Source organism: Gadus chalcogrammus, chromosome 1, assembly GCF_026213295.1.
Source record: "Gadus chalcogrammus isolate NIFS_2021 chromosome 1, NIFS_Gcha_1.0, whole genome shotgun sequence".
Classification (NCBI taxonomy): Eukaryota; Metazoa; Chordata; class Actinopteri; order Gadiformes; family Gadidae; genus Gadus; species Gadus chalcogrammus.
The window spans coordinates 28,492,990-28,513,525 of NC_079412.1; the positions used below are offsets into that span (position 1 = coordinate 28,492,990).

The following is a 20,536-nucleotide window of genomic DNA, read 5'->3' on the forward strand; positions in this document are numbered from 1 at the left end:
CTCTCCTTCTCGTCTCTCCTCCTCTCCTCCTCTCTCCTCCTCTCTCCTTCTCGTCTCTCCTCCTCTCCTCCTCTCTCCTCCTCCTCCTCCTCCTCCTCCTCCTCACTCCTCTCTCCTCCTCTCTCCTCCTCCTCTCTCCTCCTCCTCCTCACTCCTCCTCACCCCTCGTCTCTCCTTCTTGTCTCTCCTCCTCTCCTCCTCCTCCTCACTCCTCCTCACCCCTCCTCTCTCCTCCTCCTCACTCCTCCTCACCCCTCGTCTCTCCTTCTCGTCTCTCCTCCTCTCCTCCTCTCTCCTCCTCCTTTCTCCTCCTCTCTCCTCCTCCTCCTCCTCCTCCTCACTCCTCCTCTCTCCTCCTCATTCCTCCTCCTCCCTGCTCGTCCTAACTCCTCTGCAGTCGGTGTTTCTCCAGTCAGTTGTGCGTCAGCCACCAAATTATTTCCATAATCGATTCATCCGTCAGTTTTAGTATTATCTATTTTTCCTTGAATGAATCCAGGCGATTAATTCACACCGTACGGTTAGTTGAAGATAAATGGAAGGTTGTGTTTCTTTTAAAGACACAAAACGATGGAAAATGGTCACGCACATCACAACTTATCCTCACAATTGCTTATATTATTTATATATATAATTTAGATATTATATATTTTCTACATTTTTTTTTCTTGTTTGCCTTATGCAGCATGGTGACTGTGATCCTAGTTATGAGAAAACATAACGCGCTTGTGTGTGTGTGTGTGTGTGTGTGTGTGTGTGTGTGTGTGTGTGTGTGTGTGTGTGTGTGTGTGTGTGTGTGTGTGTGTGTGTGTGTGTGTGTGTGTGTGTGTGTAAAGAAGATGGGGTCGAGGGGGGCATGCACATGTGCATTGTGCCTGTGGGTGAACAAGCAGTCTACACACAGAGGCAATATCCCAACCAAACAGGATTGGCAGGTCTTTTGGGCATGGATGGCAAAATTAAGCCGAGCTTTCAAGTTTCAGAGCATTAAGGACAATGGACCCGCGGCGGCTAAATAAATACGCTCAAAAAGCGTGCAATTTGCTGGTCTGGTCGTAAGGGGATTCACACATTAACGGGTCGCCGAGCAGGGTAGAGAGCAGTGTGTGGGCACATGGGTATACCGGCTGGGTTGTGTGTTTAGTGAGTGGAGCGGGGGGTGGGGGGGGGGGTGGGGGTGAAGGAGCAGAGGGAGGTTCATGGGAGGAGGAGAAAATAGGAGGTGCAAGAAGAGCATCCCCGGTCTCGCGGCAAACTTCAAAAGCACCCCCCCCTTTCCCCAGGATATTAAGCGACTGTGATGAAAAATTTAGCGAGCGTTAAATAAGGCGCTTTGAAGTGATCTGTTTTGGCTCAGCAGGCTTTTATTTATTTTTGCCTGAGTTTCCGTAGCCCCCGCCCACCTTCCAATATCGCCATGACGGCACGCTGGTTCGAGAGAGAGAGAGGTGGATGGAAAGATGAAAAGATGGAGGTGAATTAAGTTGAGGAACTCTGGAGAGGAGGGGAACGTGGCATCGGTCGGGGACCGCTGTAACGGAGTGGTGTGTGGTCTGTTGCAGGTATTCTCCCCTCGTCGTTCGTCTCTTTTCTCTTTATTTGACCCCTCCTCTCCCCAGGGGCGACTCCCTTTGACTCCCGTGGATCACCATCTGACAGATGTTGCTTGTGTCTCTCTCTCGCTCTCTGTCTCTCTCTCTCGCTCTGTGTCTCTATTTATCATGGAGCTATAGAAGAGGGTTTCCCCTTACAAGTTTAATCGTTTATTTTATTAAAATGTGTAATAGATGATGGCCTGGGTCCCAGGTGGTGAATGCTTCCCCAGGGGACCATGTGTTGGAGGAACGCTCCAACTCCTCCCGACGCTAACGTACCCCTCCTGGCACCCCTCCTGGCCCGGGTGGTGGGTGCAACGTGTAAATCAGCCAGAACCAGAGGCAGTTTAAACAATCAAAACCTTCTCTTTTTTCTAAAGCCCAAAGAGCCATAATGGAAATAACCGAAATACGTTTCCGCCCGCCACCCCCTCGATTTGATATTCATACTTTAAATTCATTTCCTCATTTCATGCACTTTTTTTTTTTTTTTAACCGTTATTTTAATTTCCGAGGACTCTTGATTTCAACACTCGGCTCCAAATTAATTAGTGGGGCAGGAGGAGAGGACGCGGTGGCGGGCCGTAATGAGCCTGCTAGCGAACTCTCCGTTCTGTCAAGAAACTCCGCTGCCATTCAGGCAGCCTGGGGAACCTAGCCTTCAGAGTTTTTTTCCTTTTTTTCCTCTCCTCTTTGCTCATTACTTTAATTGTAATTGTAATCCTTTATTGGAGCTGTCTGCAGTAAAGCAGAGTTATGGCCGGAGAGGGGGCGCGGGCCGCACAGATATTTCACGATTATTGGAAAAGACGGTCACTAGGTGGCTCCCACTAGTTCGGCCTCTCTGGTAATTACAGGGATGGGACAGGGGGGTGAGCGAGGGAGACGGGGTCTCGTTGTAGGGGGAGCGTGTACCAGACACATAACGAGTGTGTGGGTGGATGTAGGTGGAGGCCAGCTCGTATCCTCAGGTTCTGGAGGGTAAATATTGCCAGGCCCTTTGCAGAGCGCCAACGAGGCAGATTCTCTCCGGGCGTTGAAGGTATTATAGGGCAGCTTATGTAAAAGAAAGAAAGTTCTCCCCGAGGTGTTTATAGGACTACATCTCATGTCCACGGCGTGAAGTAATTCAAATCACAAGGTTTCGGTTTTCGAGTTTTAGTCTTCTATGCAAATGTCCCGCCGTTTTCTACACGGAACGGTCCGGAACGCCCCATATAACCGCCGCCGCCGCGTCGTTAAAGAGCATCCCCTTCTCTAATCGATTCAGAGGCTGGACCTTTTGTCTTTGGGGCGCAGCGGAGCCGAACTCGGTGATTCTCCGTGTGACTCCTGTTTGTTTCAGTGCTTAATGACACAGAAACGACCCTCCGTTTTATTGTTGCTGTGTTGCACTTTCCTCTCTTCCCCGCCCTCGCTGCGTGCGCGGCCAGGCCGGCCAGGCCTCCTTGGAGCCGCTCGGTATGAATCCTCACTGTCACGTCCAAGGACGCCGCGGCGCAGGGTCAGCTAATTGCTTTTATGATTATGATTTCACGTCAGATTTATCGTGCGTGCTCGGAGCACATCGCCGCGGCTCCTCTGGTAGGGAGGGGGGAGGGGGGGGGGGGGGGGGGGGGGGGGGGGGGGGGTTGTGAGGGGGGGTTGTGAGGGGGGGGGGCTGTTTACAGCGGCAGGCTCTGTTTCTTTGCCTCCTTGTGTTTTTTTGTTTTTCTTTCCGAGTGCAGTTCACACTTATTTTTGCCTGGTTGGAGAGTCGAGGCAGACAGTGGGAGAGGAGGGTCTGATCACATCGGATCATCCTCCCTCGGCGGGTTTCAGCGTATTTGAGATGGTTGTGAGCATGTGCAGCGAATGCAGATCATAAGGAAGGCATGGGACTTGTATGTGACTTTTTTGTGCCTTTTTTTTGTGTCTTTTGATGTTTTTTACGAGCCATAAATCTCTCCAACTCATCTCTGTTTGCAAATGAAAACATTGTGTGTGTGTGTGTGCGTGTGTGTGCATGTGTGTGTGTGTGTGTGTTTGTTTTTTTTACTCATGCCAAAAATCTCAAATGAGTCGACTTCTATTTGATGTCAGTGACTCTTTTCTTTTTTCTCCCTTCCTGGCCGTCCCGCCCCTCTCTTTGAAAGCGATGAGCACAGATGAGTCCAACCCAATGTTTTATTATTGTGTGGTTTCTTTTTTCTCTTCTCTAAGCCTCATGTGTTCAGGCAGACTTTCTGTCCGCACTAGCCAGTCCCCTCGCCAGTTGTACACTTTTTTTCTTTCCCTAATTATGGATTTATCTTCCTCTTTTGAGATGAATCTGCGTTGAAGCGACTTCCCCGTCCCCGCAGTAGGAAGTAGCCCGAGGGAAGCCGTTGGTCGGTCGGTGAGGACGGGCCGTGCCCATGAGCCGTGGTGCGGGGGTCCGCTTGGTTTTTATCCGTCTTGGTATCGGTCTGACCCCCCCCCGACCCCTCTGACGGAGCACCGCGTCACCGTACCCAGGTGCACCCTGGGTACGGGGCAGTCGTTGAGGTGGTTCTGTCAGCGCGGGGCTCTGGAGCCAGGGTCATTCTGGAGGCACGTCTGTGAGGACGGGGGATCCAATATACAGACATGTTTAGCTTTATATACAGATGTTTAGCTTTATATATATACAGATGTTTAGCTTTATATATATATATACAGATGTTTAGCTTTATATATATACAGATGTTTAGCTTTATATATATACAGATGTTTAGCTTTATATATATATTTCATTTGTTTGGTTTAATGGGTCTCCTCCCGCCCCGGCTCTCTCTCGCTTTTAACATTTGGTTAACTTGATCATGGTTTGTTTACACTAGCAATGCAGCAACGGGTTGATTACAGCGTCATTATTGGGCCTTCGTAACCGTCGGAGACGTATAACCAGCTCCCTGTTTTCACTGTGGACGCACTCATTGAGAGAGAGAGAGAGAGAGAGAGAGAGAGAGAGAGAGAGAGAGAGAGAGAGAGAGAGAGAGAGAGAGAGAGAGAGAGAGAGAGAGAGAGAGAGAGAGAGAGAGAGAGAGAGAGAGAGAGAGAGAGAGAGAGAGAGAGAGAGAGAGAGACTCTTGTGTCCCTGGTGTAATCAGAGCCGTCTCCCTCCCCCCTCTCTCTCTCTCCCTCTCCCTCCCCCCTCTCTCCCTCTCCCTCCCCCTCTCTCTCTCTCCGCTGTCAGGGCTGCTCACATCCCTCTCCGGCCTTCCCAATGTCACTTTCAAGGCGTAATTACACAAGTTGTGTTGATTAGTATGAGAAGCAATTACACTGGCTTTCCGCTGCAAATGGGGGGTGGGTGTGGGTGGATATGATGGCGCTTGATTGACAGGAAGCATCCTGGCCTTAATAAGTAAATGACTATGGTAATTCAGGTACTGAAGCCCCTGATTTGTCAGCAACTTTCTCTATCTTTTTTTTTTTTTTCGGAGATGTCCCCTGATTTTAATGAACAGAATGTGATTGAGGCTCCTACCCCGTCAAACACACACACACACATATCTTTCACCTCACACACACAAACACACACACACACACCTTTCACTAACCCAACACACACACACACACTCACACACACCTTTCACTAACCTAACACACACACACCTTTCTCTAACCCAACACACACACACATACTCAGACACACCTTTCTCTAACCCAACACACACCTTTCTCTAACCCAACACACACAACCCTCTCTAACCCAACACACACACTCACACACTCACACACACCTTTCTCTAACCCAACACACACACACACACTCACACACACACACCTTTCTCTAACCCAACACACACAGCTCTCTCTAACCCTCCACACACACTCACACACTCCTCTTCCTCCCTCTCTTCATCCTGCCCTCTGCTGTCTCGGCCATCCTTCCGGAGTGGTTCTGTCAGGGGAGGGCCTCACGCTTTGGATTTACCAGACCTGCCGAGCATTCCCGTCATTATTTCGGTTGTTGCCACGTTCTCTCTCTGTTGAGATTAGTATCAACGGTCTGAAATTAGCATCTGCCATCGTGGACTAAAATGATAGACGGGTACAAAGTAAAACAATAAGAATCACATAAAAGGCACCTTGATTAAATGCTCTTGGCCATAGGTGATATCTGTGTATTATTGGCAGACGATCCCTCTCTGTCTTCTCTCTGGTTCTTTTTCTGGGGTTGGTATCTCCAACGCTGTCCGTAGCTTTTATCCTCTACAGGTCAACATTTTCAGTCGAGCAGGTAGAAAACCTTGTCTCCCAGTCGGGGAGCTGGTGGGGGTTGACGAGTTAATTTTAGATCCTGTTTGTACCGTGCCAGGGTTTGTTCAATTAGAAGATTGCAGGTTTAGTCAAGGCTCAGATACAGTAAGGTAAGGCACGATAATTACATAGGGCGCAGAACCTGGCACTTTACTGCTCAGGAGTCCGTAAGAAGAGTTGTTTTGTAGACACATGGACAGCCCTGAAAACAAACTCCGCTACCATAACTCGTGCATTTATGCGGCACACAGTTTACACAGCAGCGCGTGTGTGTGTGTGTGTGTGTGTGTGTGTGTGTGTGTGTGTGTGTGTGTGTGTGTGTGTGTGTGTGTGTGTGTGTGTGTGTGTGTGTGTGTGTGTGTGTGTGTGTGTGTGTGTGTGTGTTCAACGACGTCACATGCAAACGCGTGCATTTGATTATATGCAAACCTGTGTTGCTAAGCAGACATTTACGGAATGATGAAATTCGAGAGTGTTCTGAGCCTTTGTTTGATAATTCTGCCCGGCTCGTTCATTAACATGGGCCGGGGGTAATCTAGCAACGGCGTGTTTGTGCGAGCGAACCCCCCCCTATAGAGTCGTACATGCATAAATATAATAAAATAATTTGCACTTGCACTCAGGCGCCCGGCTGTAATTGATATGGATTGAATGAGTGCTGCATTGTGGAAAAGCACGCGTGGACCAAATGCTCGTTTGTCACCTCTAATAAATGTTGGAATGTAAATTATGAAGTTATGCTTCAGATGTAAATGCACTTTGTTTCAGCCCTTTAATGCAAACAAAGCCACTCCAATACATTAAGAGAAGGGGGGGGGGGGGGGGAGAGAGATGGGGGCGAACTTGGAAATCTGACTGTTTTCACAATCAATAATAAACACAAAAGGCCCGAGATGGGGGAACATTATAACATATCTGAAGTCTGGTTCATAAATTATTGCATGAAAGCAGGCTTGTACACCAAAAATGTAAATACATTAATGTTATTAATAATGTAGTGACTAATAGTTCCATCAGGCCCGTAATAGCAGTTTAATGGAATATGACAGGAAGAATGTATTACACTTCTTCTCTTTAGACGGGACCTCACAGGGCATTTATCAGGCGTTTCTGCTCCCGTTTTTTTGATTATTTTGTTAAGCTAATTGCTTCTTTTCTCCCCTCAACGTCTTCCCTGCAAGAGGGGCATAAAAAAAAACTGGTAATGGATATTAATTAATATGTGTCTGTTTTATTTTTTTCTGCAGTTTGATGAAAAATAATGAAAGTGAATCGCTAATGGGATTCCACAGTTTCTCTGTGTGTGGCACCTCGAGATTAGGGCCTTATCTCGGGGAATCTCTGAGTAAAAACCAGAGATAGTTGTGGTGTTTCCATGGGGGGGGGGGCCCAGAACACAAGAAACTGGGATCATTCATCTTCAAAAGCTCCTAAAAAGCAGAGTACTTAAGCCAAGCGGCTGTAACACAATTAGCTAGGGAGATGTTCGATGAGTGATACCAGCGGCGTCCTGGCAGGCTACGCCGTGTGTGTGTGTGTGTGTGTGTGTGTGTGTGTGTGTGTGTGTGTGTGTGTGTGTGTGTGTGCGTGTGCGTGTGCGTGTGCGTGTGTGTGTGCGTGTGCGCGTGTCAGTTTGACGTGCCGAAAAGTTGAGGCTTTCTCGCGCTTTTTCGCCTCTTCTTGTCTGTGCTGGGGCGGGCGGCTGATGTCGAGACACATCGGGGCTGACGTCATCCCGACCTGTAACCCGCGGCCAACAAGATGGTACTTGAGATGTGTCTCTCATCCATTCCTTTTTATTTTTGACTTTCTATTTTTTCCGGCCTCCTGTTCAACACCTGACAGGCTGACGACGTGCGGACATGTTGTTTCGGGGCATCACTTTTACGACCCCGTTCCGAGGTTTTAAAGCAATCCGTGGTCCGGCACTTCTCGCCTTCACTCCTCCCATTAGTATTCATTTGAGCACATCCTCCTTTTGTTAATCTTCAGAGTCCGACCTTCGGCGCGGACCGCTCCTCTAATGGCGCGTCTATAGCCTCCGAGCCCCCCCCTCCGGCCACTCCACTCCTGCTTCGAGTGCCGCCTGCCAAGAGTCCTTTGTGTCGGCCCGGCAGTCCTCGCCCGCAGGGGGGAGTACCTTTAACAGCTATCATTAACGGGGGGGGGGCACAGGCGCACACCGGCAGTGAAACAGAGAACTGGCACAATGAAAGAAAGAAAAAAAAGACCCCCAAAGAAAGAAACAAGGCGCCAGCATCCATTGCTCAAGCCACTGGCACCACTCCACCATCATCTAACACCTGGACGGGCGCGCGGCCGGGCGCGGGGCCAGCGCTGTTGTTCGGCTCCTAATGCCGTGATTGACAGCGCGATTGGATTCATTTGAGGCTGTTTTGTTGCTCTCCGGGGGCCGCTCCCCTCGCCGGACTACTCCCTGATTAAACCGGCGGCAGGCGGATGGACGGACGGCTGATGGATGGACGGACGGCTGACGGATGGACGGACGGCTGATGGATGGACGGACGGCTGACGGATGGACGGCCCGCTGACGGATGGACGGCCCGCTGACGGATGGACGGACGGCTGACGGATGGACGGACGGCTGACGGATGGACGGACGGCTGACGGATGGACGGCCCGCTGACGGATGGACGGACGGCTGACGGATGGACGGCCCGCTGACGGATGGACGGACGGCTGACGGATGGACGGACGGCTGATGGATGGACGGACGGCTGACGGATGGACGGACGGCTGACGGATGGACGGACGGCTGACGGATGAACGGCCCGCTGACGGATGGACGGACGGCTGACGGATGGACGGACGGCTGACTGATGGACGGACGGCTGACGGATGGACGGACGGCTGACGGAGGACGGACGGCTGACTGATGGACGGACGGCTGATTGATGGACGGACGGCTGACGGATGGTCGGACGGCTGACGGATGGACGGACGGCTGACGGATGGACGGACGGCTGATTGATGGACGGACGGCTGACGGATGGTCGGACGGCTGACGGATGGACGGACGGCTGATTGATGAACGGCCCGCTGACGGATGGACGGACGGCTGACTGATGGACGGACGGCTGACGGATGGACGGACGGCTGACGGATGGACGGACGGCTGACGGATGGACGGACGGCTGATTGATGGACGGACGGCTGACGGATGGACGGACGGCTGACGGATGGACAGACGGCTGACGGATGGACGGACGGCTGACGGATGGACGGACGGCTGACGGATGGACGGACGGCTGATGGATGGACGGACGGTTGCTGGGCAGCTTCGGGTTTCTTCCCCGTGGAGTGAACTTGGTGCCTGGTCTGGCGGAGGGCACTGTGGAGCCCTCGTTGGGGGGTTCGGAGCTGTGGTGTGCCCAGCCTCACTGAGCGTAACAACACGCTCCGTCCTCTGAATTCGTACCCCTTTTTTAAAACGGTCTTAATTAACTGATCTGTGGTCCAAAACCCTGAAACAACGCTATTCCCCGGACTCTACGTTACCAACTACACACTTGGACTCCTCTCCCCCTCGTTCCCATTCCTAGGCTTCGATCCCCCCCCCCCCACCCCCCCTCGCTTACAGGCGACGACATCAAGCGTTTCCACCCAGTCATGCGGAGGGAAGTGGTTTTAGGTGTCAGCCCACCCAGATAAAGCCCCCCCCCCCCCCCCAGCCAGCCAAGTGTTCCTTTTAGAAATGTGAAGAGTGGCATTGTCTCCAAGGTCGACCCGTCGACAGAAAATGTCAGAACAGGTGTGGAGCGGCCTGCCAGCAGCCCCCTTTCCCCCTGTAACCCCCCCACTGTGACATTGTAGTGCCCCCCCCCCCCCCCCCCCCCCCCCCCCCCCCCCCCCTAAACTTCATTCTTATCTAAGGGGCCTTGGTTAGTTATAACACTATTAATAATAATCATTTATTGATAGACACAATCTGTCTAACGAAACTCTGCATGTCACTGAGTCCACCTGGTAGGCGCTGGTGATTGGTGCTGATAACGTCAGCGCCCTTTGTGCTTGAAAATGAACCCATTGTGCTACGGTTCTCTACTTTGGAGTACGGGCTTCTGTTCTGGCGGACCCTGACCCAAGCTGGACCTACGTTATCTGGGGCGGCACGTGGCTCAGGAGGCAGAGCGGGTTGGCTGGTAACCGGAAGGTTGCTAGTTCGATCCCCGGCTCCTCCTAGCGGAGTGTCGAGGTGTCTGAGCCAAACACCTCACCCTGACTGCTCCTGGCCAGCTGTTGGTCGCCCTGCGTGGTTGGCTCCGACGTCGGTGTGTGAACGTGTGCAAGAATGGGTGAATGTTTCGAGCGGCCGCTGGTTAGAAAAGCGCTTTCAGTGGGCACTGGTTAGCAAAGCTTTTTACTTTTTCACCATTTACCATTTCAAACAGGGCGGCCCTGATCTTCAGACTCTGCTCATCGGGACGATAGTGTTACGTTGAACAAACAACATCGTATTATCGGCCTTACTGTAGTGGAATTCAGTTTGAAAAGGCCCCACCAGATATTTATTTTTAATAGGTATACCGTGAAAACATGTCGCTAAACCTGCTCATTTTGGCTGAACTTTCTGTTAAGGATAGGCCGTTTCACAAACAGGAGTGGCGTGAGCAAACTGCTGCGCGTCATTTATTTGAAACACCCTGTGTTTGTATAAGGGCTGACATTTGCCTTCGACAGCTGTCAAATTCCTCTGAAACCTCGCCGACCAAATGTTTAAAGTTCTTCTGAAACAACTTCATCTGTATTAAAATCCAACGCTCGTTCTCGGCTGAGGTTGTCAGAATCCTTTTTGCTTCAGCTTTGACATTGACAACTCCTTACAATATATATATATATATAAAGTACTTGTTGCCAACATTTTTCTGTGTCACTTAGCTGTGATGGAGAACATACTCTGCCTGTTTTCTGTTGCCAAAGCCAACAGAAAGCCCACTGCCTCAGGTTGTAAGTGCCCTCCCCCTCTTTGTGATGGCTCCTTCAGACAGACTCGAAACACCGCCGTAGATGTGTGGCCCATTGTCTTGGCAACTGTGTCTAAATGCCTCTTGACAGGCCTCTGAGGCAGACCCGGCCTCTCCACCCCCCCCCCTCCTCTCTCTGCACACACAGACATTACCACTCGTGACCAGTAGATGGCGATGTTAATCTTCCCTGGCTGTGGCAGTGCCTGGCTCCCATCTCCCACCACCTCTTCTGTGTGTGTGTGTGTGTGTGTGTGTGTGTGTGTGTGTGTGTGTGTGTGTGTGTGTGTGTGTGTGTGTGTGTGTGTGTGTGTGTGTGTGTGTGTGTGTGTGTGTGTGTGTGTGTGTGTGTGTGTGTGTGTGTGTGTAAGAGAAGCGGGGTCTCTCGGCCCGTGCGGGAAGGGTCACGCCACCAATTCCAAGCCCTCTTTTTTTGAAGACCATGAAATTGTTGATCCAAGGCGCGCGATTAGCGTATGCAGGCCATTGACTGGCGAGAGGGTTTATGCAAGATTATAATGTCACTGGAATGTCACAATCTGTCTAGCAATGTCTTCGTGGGCACCCGCTCACAGTGGCAGAAGAAATAATTTGATCAATAACAGGTTCTCTCTCTGTCTCGTTATCTTGTATTGTCTCTCTCTCGTATTGTCTGTCTCTGTCTCTCTCTCTCTCTCTCTTGTATTGTCTCTCTCTCTTGTATTCTCTCTCTGTCTCTGTCTCTCTCTCTCTCTCTTGTATTGTCTCTCTCTGTCTCTCTCTCTCTCTCTCTCTCTCTCTTGTATTGTCTCTGTCTCTGTCTCTCTCTCTCTCTCTCTCTCTCTCTCTCTCTCTCTCTCTCTCTCTCTCTCTCTCTCTCTCTCTCTCTCTCTCTCTTGTATTGTCTCTCTCTCTCTCCAGTGTTGCCTCATTAGACCCTGTTGGCATGTGGGGGAACACTGCACTTAAGGGCCATGCCAACTTTGGGCATTTTCGGTCCCGGTTCTCGGCTTCATTTGTCAAACGTGTGTGTGTGTGTGTGTGTGTGTGTGTGTGTGTGTGTGTGTGTGTGTGTGTGTGTGTGTGTGTGTGTGTGTGTGTGTGTGTGTGTGTGTGTGTGTGTGTGTGTGTGTGTGTGTGTGTGTGTGTGTGTGTGTGTGTGTGTGTGTGGCTGTTTGTGTTTGTGTCTGGTTGTGTGTGTGTGTGTGTGTGTGTGTGTGTGTGGAGGTTAACCGAGAGAGCACCAAGCTTGTCAATGTACATTCCTCGTGATGGAGAGGGCTAGTGGGGGGCCGGGGGGGGGCGGGGGGGCGTCCTCGTCTTCTCCCATCACAATACAACTTCTGGGGCCCGTCTCGGCGGCCCCGCGTGGCAGACCACCGGTGGCCCTTGTGCTTTGCCTCAATCAGCTAATTGGATGTGAAATTCTGGGGGTGTCTTAATGATACGAAGGGCGCCGGATAGCAGACCGCGGCAGTTCTAGAGTACGCCTTTGTGTTGTGTCGACACGCCGTTGTCTGGATGAAATCTGTTTACCGAAGGGTTTTGTGTGTTTTTTTATAGGAAGCTGTTTACTGATGGCTGGGAGACGGCATTACTCATGTAACAAGGACATGATGGTGCATCTCGGACCAGACCCCTTTAATGCAGCATGCGCTCGTTCTTCTTTCCCCACTTTGTGTGTATTAATTGTGGTGGATATGAGGCATAGCGCCAGCTTGTATAAGAGCAGTGACATTGATCATAGATCTTACGGCCTTTTATGAATAGTAGTCTGTAGGAGGCCTGCAGTGAACTAGTGGTTGAATCTTTTTTTGACTGAAACTGGTGAGTGAGTGACTGGGGTTGGAGGTTGCAGAGTATGCATTGGAGCCAACCTTGGCGTAGATGCATTCTACGTATTAAACCACGCATGCAGCTGTCCGTCACAGAATGCCATCATTGACTGTAAAGGGGGAAAAAAAAGAAAAGCTTCAAATTACAGGAAAGAGGCACTGCATTAAAGAACAGAGGAGATCGATGGCAGTACATTAAATTTTACGCGAATGAAAAAAAATCAACTAATTAAAATTGATTACTCCTGCTTTGTAAAAGTGTTTCTGAATTAAATTATTGTATGAAAACATTTTGACCAATCGTGGAGCCAAGGAAGTATCCATTACTGGATTGCAGTGGAGGAAAGGGGGCTGCTATGTTTTGTGGTGGCTGAGTAGTTTGTTGTGCTACACTGCGTACCCCCCCCCCCCCCCCCCTGCTGCTAAAGTGCCACAGTTTAATCTCCGATGACCCTTATCTCTCCGGGCGGCCCCTGCCCCGCCTGACCCCATGCTTTGGGCCTTTTACCTGAATTAAAAGGATTTTGTGGTGTGCTCTACTCTGGCATTTATTCCTATTTTTTCCTGTTTCTTGGGGGGGCCCAAAGTGAGTGAAGGCGAGGTGTCAGTGACAGCGGCCCTGGTCTTTAGTCATGGGGGGCCCGTGGGACTGCCCCTATCCAAACAGTCATCAGTCTGGGCGGTTTAGAGGGGGACGGAGCCCGCGGCCACCGGGCTGACTGCCGCACACAGGGCCGACGTCAGCCCATAGCTCTCCCTCTGGTTAACATCTGCCGGGGAACCGCAGGCTTCTCTTAGGTCCTCAGGTCCCCGTGGAGCCGAGGGAATATATCCTCCTCCGGTGGATCCCACGGACCTTCTCCTAAAGAAGTACCTTAGTACATTAACTTAATAGATTTGAGGCCGTTTACGTTTACTGCATTTGTAACGGTTCCTTGAATCTTATGAGAAACTGTAGTCTGGAGAAACCTTATCTAAATTCAACTCAAATTCAAACGGGAGCTTAGGGAGAAACACACTAAATGTTATCGGTATTATAAGTGGATCAGTGGTACTTCAGCTCTGAGCAGTGAGCACATGTGCTTTACCACAACTGTGACTATTTATTGCTCTGCCGGTTTTTATTTAATTGGAACATTTGCCAAAGTATTTGCCAAGAACCACGACATGCCTGCCAATTTTTTTGCCGACACTTTTCGGTATATTCTGTAATTCCTTTTGTTATTCAATTTGTAGTCCATGCATCTTCAGTATTATATCTTGATTGGTCCTTCCAGCAAGATTTTAGTCAGGAAAAAATCTTTTCTCCTCAATGGAAAGTTTTGCTCTGCGTCAATGGCGGTCTGACAAGAGCCTGATTAAAGAGGAAAAGAAACAATCATTGATGTGCCTTTAATGTCAATATTCCAGGCCACGGGTCCGCTGTCACCAATGCCACGGTTATTTTTAAACCTTTTGCTCTGCGAAGTCGATGGAGTTTTCCATAACCTGTTTTTACCCATCCGGGCGTCGACTCTCAGCCTTTCATTTCTGAAATTAGGACCACTCAATAAAGAAAAACCACATTTTGGGATCATGGGTCTGAAGCCCTCTGTGCTGTCCCTCTGTGATCATTCTGCCAGACGCACACGTGGGGATGTTCCCACCGTATAGTTTGTCATTAGCAGTGAAAGACAAACTGACCGGTCACCAGTGGTTGCTTTTTTCATGCAATTTGACTACTGTGTTTTGATTGGGCGGGGGTAGAAGTTAATTATGCGTCAACAGGCCATGGACGGCTCTGTGTTTCAACCTTCACCCCTGTCGGCGGCGTCGGTCGATCTAGTGTGGACTTGGGGCGGGGGGAGGGGGGGGCCCGGCTAAACACTGGGGCCCCCCCCTCCCTCCCTCTGTGGTGTGGCTGAGGTCACCCCTTCCTCATCGCAGCTCCCATGGGGCCGTGCTTCCCCCCCGCCAAAGGTCACGTTATTCCGGGAAAGACATCTCTATTAGAAGGGCATTCACGCGCCGTTTGTTCAAACAGATTAAAAGGCGTTGCTGTGCGCGTTGTGTGGCGAGCACCCTAAAGGGAACACAATCTGTCTATTAAAACCTCCACTTTTTTTTTTTGCGGGAAAAAAAGTGGGGTTAATACGTTTACGACAACTGCCCAGCAAACCACCTAATTAATATCAAGCTTCATTCTTTTTGAGCGTCTCTCTTGGTTTTGCACTCTTTTAGGACTGCCCGGTTTTGTTTAGGGCTGAAACCGGAGACTCGCCTAACACAATTTCTTCCCATGTCTATCAAGCTGTTATTATATCAGAGGCACTTCTCCACAAATGTACAGGCCAGGGCAATTTGGAATGAATTGATTCACACTGAGACTAAATCCTATACTTGCTAATGATTTCCTTTTAGTCCTCACCCCTTAGTGTCCTCTCCCTCCCCCCCTTCCACCCCCTTCGAGATGGCTCCCTGATCCTCTTTTTGTCTTAATTATTGACACATAAAGAGGGGTTTCTTTTGGACGAGAAGGAGCAAGGAGTAAAGGGGACGCTTAACATTTCGGGTTTTATTAAATAGTTAATAAAATAAAATGAATAATTTATACTTAACTTAATTCTTCCAATGTTCTATCATGCATTTGGGCGGCTCCTGAGGAGATTAAACTGGCATGGAGCCCTGATGGAAAGTAATGAAAAAAAACATGGGTGTCTGAAAGTACAGCAACATTTAAACCATACGGCTCCCTTTGAAAGAGACGGTGACGTCATGTGTAAGTTAAGTTTACAAAAGTAGCCTAGAGTTGGACGTTACCGGTCAGGCCCAATGGTAGCTGAGGTCCACGGCAGTTTAAGACACGGACGTAGATGTGGTTAAGACGTACAGTAAGACTGTTGCTCTTACACACACATGCTCTCCTGCACCGTCTGAACCTTTTAGCAGTTTTATAATTGAGCAAATAGGGTTAAAGAAACGTGTACACTCTGTGCAGACAGGACTCCAGAGCGGTCCATCCGCTGGTCAACATGAGCAACATGGACGTGGTGAGACCCCAGTACAAGTCAATACCGCTACGTATGCTAATCAAAGGATCTGTAGTGAGAAATGCCTAGCATCTGTAATGTATAACGTTGTGTTGGTTGTCTGTTATCTTTGGTCGTCTATATTCAGCTGTAGCAGTTTTCTTCTTTAATTCTTCCGACTTACTAGTAAGGGTAAAATTACTTGTTCCATGAATTCCCCATGGCGTCCACCCATGTGGTCGAAGGTAATTTGATTTCTTGCTCATTTCTCACAAGTCAGGGGGGCAAAAAACACAACAACTCACAATTGGAATTTTGAGACAAGTGCATTGTTAAGTCTTGTCCAACTCAAACTCAATAATATTGCTGTAATCTTGTCCGTTCATCAACTTCCCCCCTCTTTAAGTGTGTTAGTTAATGTTATCTCTTCCTGTGATTGAGTTTTGAGCTCTTTTTCAGCTTTACCTGACACTTTATTGGTTATTTGGTTTGTAAAGATTATCAGTGTTAACATGGAGCACTTTGGTGCATTAGCAGTGCTAGCTTTACGAGAGACCAAAGATCCTAATTGTTGTGCTAACCAAAACGTATTTACCGGTATTCAGAAAAGCAAACAACCCTTCTTTTGTTCCATCCACTTGAGATGACACGGATCAGCTAAATGTGCTAAGATGCAGCTGAGCTCCCTTAAAGAATAACGTGCTATCCTGCACTAGCACTAGCCTGATCCATACGTCAATAACAAGACAAGACTGAAATCTGCACAATGTGGTTATAATTGATTGAGGTGTCTGGTTGGAACTTGTGCAAAGCATCTATGTCATCTGCCAAGAAGTGCACTTTTCCACTCCCCGAAGATCTACCACTACAATTTTAACCAAATGGATGTTTGGCTGCCGAGCTAGATGTGGTATTTTTATTAAGATGTCCTACTTATGCCTATTAACATTGGCAGCATTCTCTTTTTTGTCAATATACGGCATTGAAAATGGATGAAAATTTAAAATGGTGTGTCACTAGTTCAGCAGATTCATCCACTTAGGGGCCCACATTATACCGCATTATATTGTTTATTACATTTTTAGCCAGGCTTATTATCCAGCAATTCCACATTAGATCATGGCTTTGACTTTAAACGGTGAAAGCTATTCTAGGGGGAGCAGGATTGGTATTGCCTTGTTATCAAAGGGGAATATTTTGTCCCAATGTTTTTACACTTATCGGTTAGCCCAGAACATCCAGTCGGGGGTGGGGTGGGGGTGGGGGGGGGGGCCACCATGCAAATGGTTTAATCTGCTTGTCACAACGGAGGTTCCGGGTGGCTGACTTTAATAAGCCCCGGGCGGGGGCCGGGGCGCGGCATTCCTGGCCCCCTCTCGCGGCCCCTCGCGGCTCCAAAGGTCACGCTAATGTCACGCTGCCGCCGCCGATCTGCGCTCTTCATTTGTGCCGACGGTAAACTTGCGTGTTTTGAAAAAAGGGACCGTTTGAACCGGGAAGGTGTTTAGAGTTTAGAGACCTGTGTGGCGTCTTGGTTTTTTTTCGGTGAAAACCGAGCGTTTTATTCTTTCATCGGACGTGTTTGTTTACTTTATGGAGTAAAAAAAACATAAAAGTTTTCCAAAAGGCGATATTGTTTGTGCCTCGCTCCATAAAATGTGAGATGTATTCTGTGTCATGGAGCGCTCTCTCTGCCTCCCCCTGCCACCGTTGCTGCTCGGACAAGTTTTAAAATACATTTATTTTGAATGGAAAAGGCTCCATAGCATATGCAATGCATTACCCAAAATGAATTACCACTGGCAGCGTGCTCAATCACTTTGTGTCTTTCAACACTAAAAGAAAAGAAGAGTAATCAAAACCTTTCAACCTATTAGGGGGATACATTCTGAAATTGAATCAGGGGGACCACAGGTGCGATAATAAGTCATAAACCTTCCCATCTTGTGTGTTCCCCGTTTTTTTATGTTTATCCAGTTTAGCCGGCGCCACTTCGCAGGCCCCACTTCAAATTTATGTTTTAATATTATTTGAGGAGGGGTTTTCTTTTTTTTCCTTCCACCCCATTTCCAATCCGTTGGAAATGCATACCAGGCTGGAAAATTAAGGTGCATCTCGAAGGAAAACATAATAGAATCGATGAACGCCGGGCACTTAAAACTTGTGATGTTCTGATGCCGTATAACGTTCTGGTGCATTAACGTTTCAAGTCATTACAACGTGCAGCCTGGCTTGATTTGATCATGGCAGGTTTTTAACTGGAAGAATTACAGAACTTTTCGGCCTAGGATTCTGAAGTTATTAGATACAAATGATCACCTCTGCATTAAGTATAGATTTTCCTTCCTCCACACGCACTTAAGACTGGAAGTTTGTCTTTAAGAGGGTAATAGCAAATTAAGCTCCATACTCCATTTGTCCGGCACTCTTGATGGGCTAATTTTATAACTGCTGATTTGGTCGTTCCCCAGATTTAGTCTGAAAGTGGTCAGGTGGTCTTGGTGCTGAAAGGAAGGGGCTCGGTAGCCAGTCGTCAGGGCATTTCTTCCTTTTTAACGAATAGCGTTCTTCATCGTCTAGACTGATGTTTGCCGAGTTTAATGGATCTGGATGTTCTTCCTGCACACATTACCGTCCTCCCCTGACATAATCGCATTGTGAGAAATTAATACATTTGTCTCTTCGCAGATTACCACTGCTGTGAAATTTCTGCAAAACCCGAAGGTGCGCCAGAGTCCACTGGCCACGCGAAGAGTCTTCTTGAAGAAAAAAGGTAAGAGTGAAAGTATTCTGTTAGTGCCAATCGTATTACCTCACCCCCATCCTACACTTTATTTTATTATAAAGGACGTTTAAAGGAAAAGCAATGTTAAGGCCTTTTACCGGAATGGGATAAGTGATGAAGTCTCTCTCTTTGCGGTTGGCAGACCAAATCTCTAAAAAGAATAAAAGATAGTGCGAGTTGATAGTGGAACTCTATCGGATCAGTCACCATAATTGCTAGCGAGCTGACCTTGCAGAAAACGGTCGAACAGTCACATTTAAAAGAATATATACAAAAATGTATTGCGTAAAATTACATTAATAATACATAATATCACTAAATATACTGTTTGTATGAAGCTGATTGTTTGCTATTTTTCCTGCTAAGCAATGACAGTACATATTGCTTTCTCTTATATAAAGTCATTGAGTGCTCTTTTGATTTTGGCCTGGATCTATGTGTCCTTGTCAAACCAACATTTTCAATAAGTATATGTCATGAAAATCTATGATAAGACGATAAAATGTAAATATTTGATGGAGCTTGGATAGAGATGCACACCGAATGGCTTTTTCAGGCTGGTAGTCGTTTCAGGGCAGAGGTCACGGCCTTAGCATTTCGCCCTTGGGGATTAGATGGAGGTCGATTTAACTGCAAAGTGCATGATTGAAGCCCTGCGAATAAATGACCCACCAGTTGGGATGCTCTTTTGGGTTCAGGAAAATTAATATTGACAAAAGCCCACTGCATTTTGAATGGAATTATCAATACCACCTTCCCTGCCCGCGTTCTCAACCTTTTTATTTAATTTAACAGATATCGTAAATTCGAGGCCTGCCATTGGTCAGATCAGGAGGCAGAGGGGTGACATAGATTTTGCTGGCTCATCCGTTCACTTGCAGCACAATCAAAATATTGCAAACACGCACATGTGGACACGTGCGTGGCCGAAATAAGGTCAGTGGCGCTATCGGAGGACGAAGGGCAGCACGCGGCTGTCATTCACTGATTTGTTTTTGAACAAACATCCCGATAGCTGGATGCGGGTTTGGTTCTATCTGCTGACCCTCTCCCTTGGTAAGGGGGCTTCTAGAGGAACAATGAGTGAGAGCTCGGGGACACTCCTTCATTAGAGCGAGCGGTGGAAAGTGAGCCCTGGGACGGCAGACCAGGGAGCGAAACATGAAGCCAAATCCATTGCTCCCTGCTGCCGCTCCTCCTCGCGCTCTGAGCACTCCTCATATCTTTTAGAAATGTCCCTGTCTTTGCTTCTCATTATTGACAACTAGGGCATGTTCTTAATCCACTGCAGGTTATCTCAGATTCAATAAGGGCTCCGTCGATAACATGATGTAATTCACCTTTTATTTTTTTTTATCGCGGTGATCGAGCCAGATATAAATCTGGCTCTTTTCTGGGTTATCCTCGAAAGCGCTCTTTTCTTGTTGTATGTATTAGATTAATTAAGCGATGCATTACTCTGAGGTGGGGGATCATGCATATCGGGAGGGAACAGGGTGGTAAATAGCAGTAAATAGAGCAGAGTCTCCTAAGTGTTTGCTGAACACATGGCCCTGACAGTCTCTGATCTACCAGTTGTTTGATGAACAACTTGGGATTGTACACATGCAAGGAATAGATTAATCTATCCTCGCTTTGACTTGAAACTTTGCCTGGTGTTGTTAAGGCTGTTATTTTAATTGTAAACTCTGATAACTCATTATATTTAATTCTTTATTTGCACAAAGTCGAGAGTAATTGCACCATTTTGCGCTGCAGAATTTTGTACATGCTACGCCTTCTGTGTCTTGAAGGAACTGATCTTGAAGGCAGCTAAGGCATATGCCAATTTCAAAAGATTTCACTGCAAATTGATTTATTTTTATCTCATACACAAATAAAACTAACAACACATAAATGTGTGTCTGTTTTTCGTTTCTGCTCGATTGCACTCTCTTCTGTAATAATGTCACGCTCAACAGAGTTGGTTATCTCGACGCCAAGACCTTAGTCGGACCGTCTGCGCTATCCCGTTCACGACAATAATTTTTAGCAAGGGTGGAACGCGGTGACGGACACAGTGACAGTCCAATAGAAACAAACG

General features: G+C 48.2%; 1 protein-coding gene across 1 annotated transcript in view; it reads left to right on the forward strand.

The window, feature by feature from the left end:
- pex14 (peroxisomal biogenesis factor 14) overlaps positions 1-20,536 on the forward strand; it is a 40,357-nt gene that overhangs the window by 3,866 nt on the left and 15,955 nt on the right. The window contains exon 3 of the mRNA XM_056600201.1: positions 18,357-18,441. Coding sequence (XP_056456176.1) covers positions 18,357-18,441 — 85 coding nt within the window. The remainder of the gene's footprint in view (positions 1-18,356; positions 18,442-20,536) is intronic.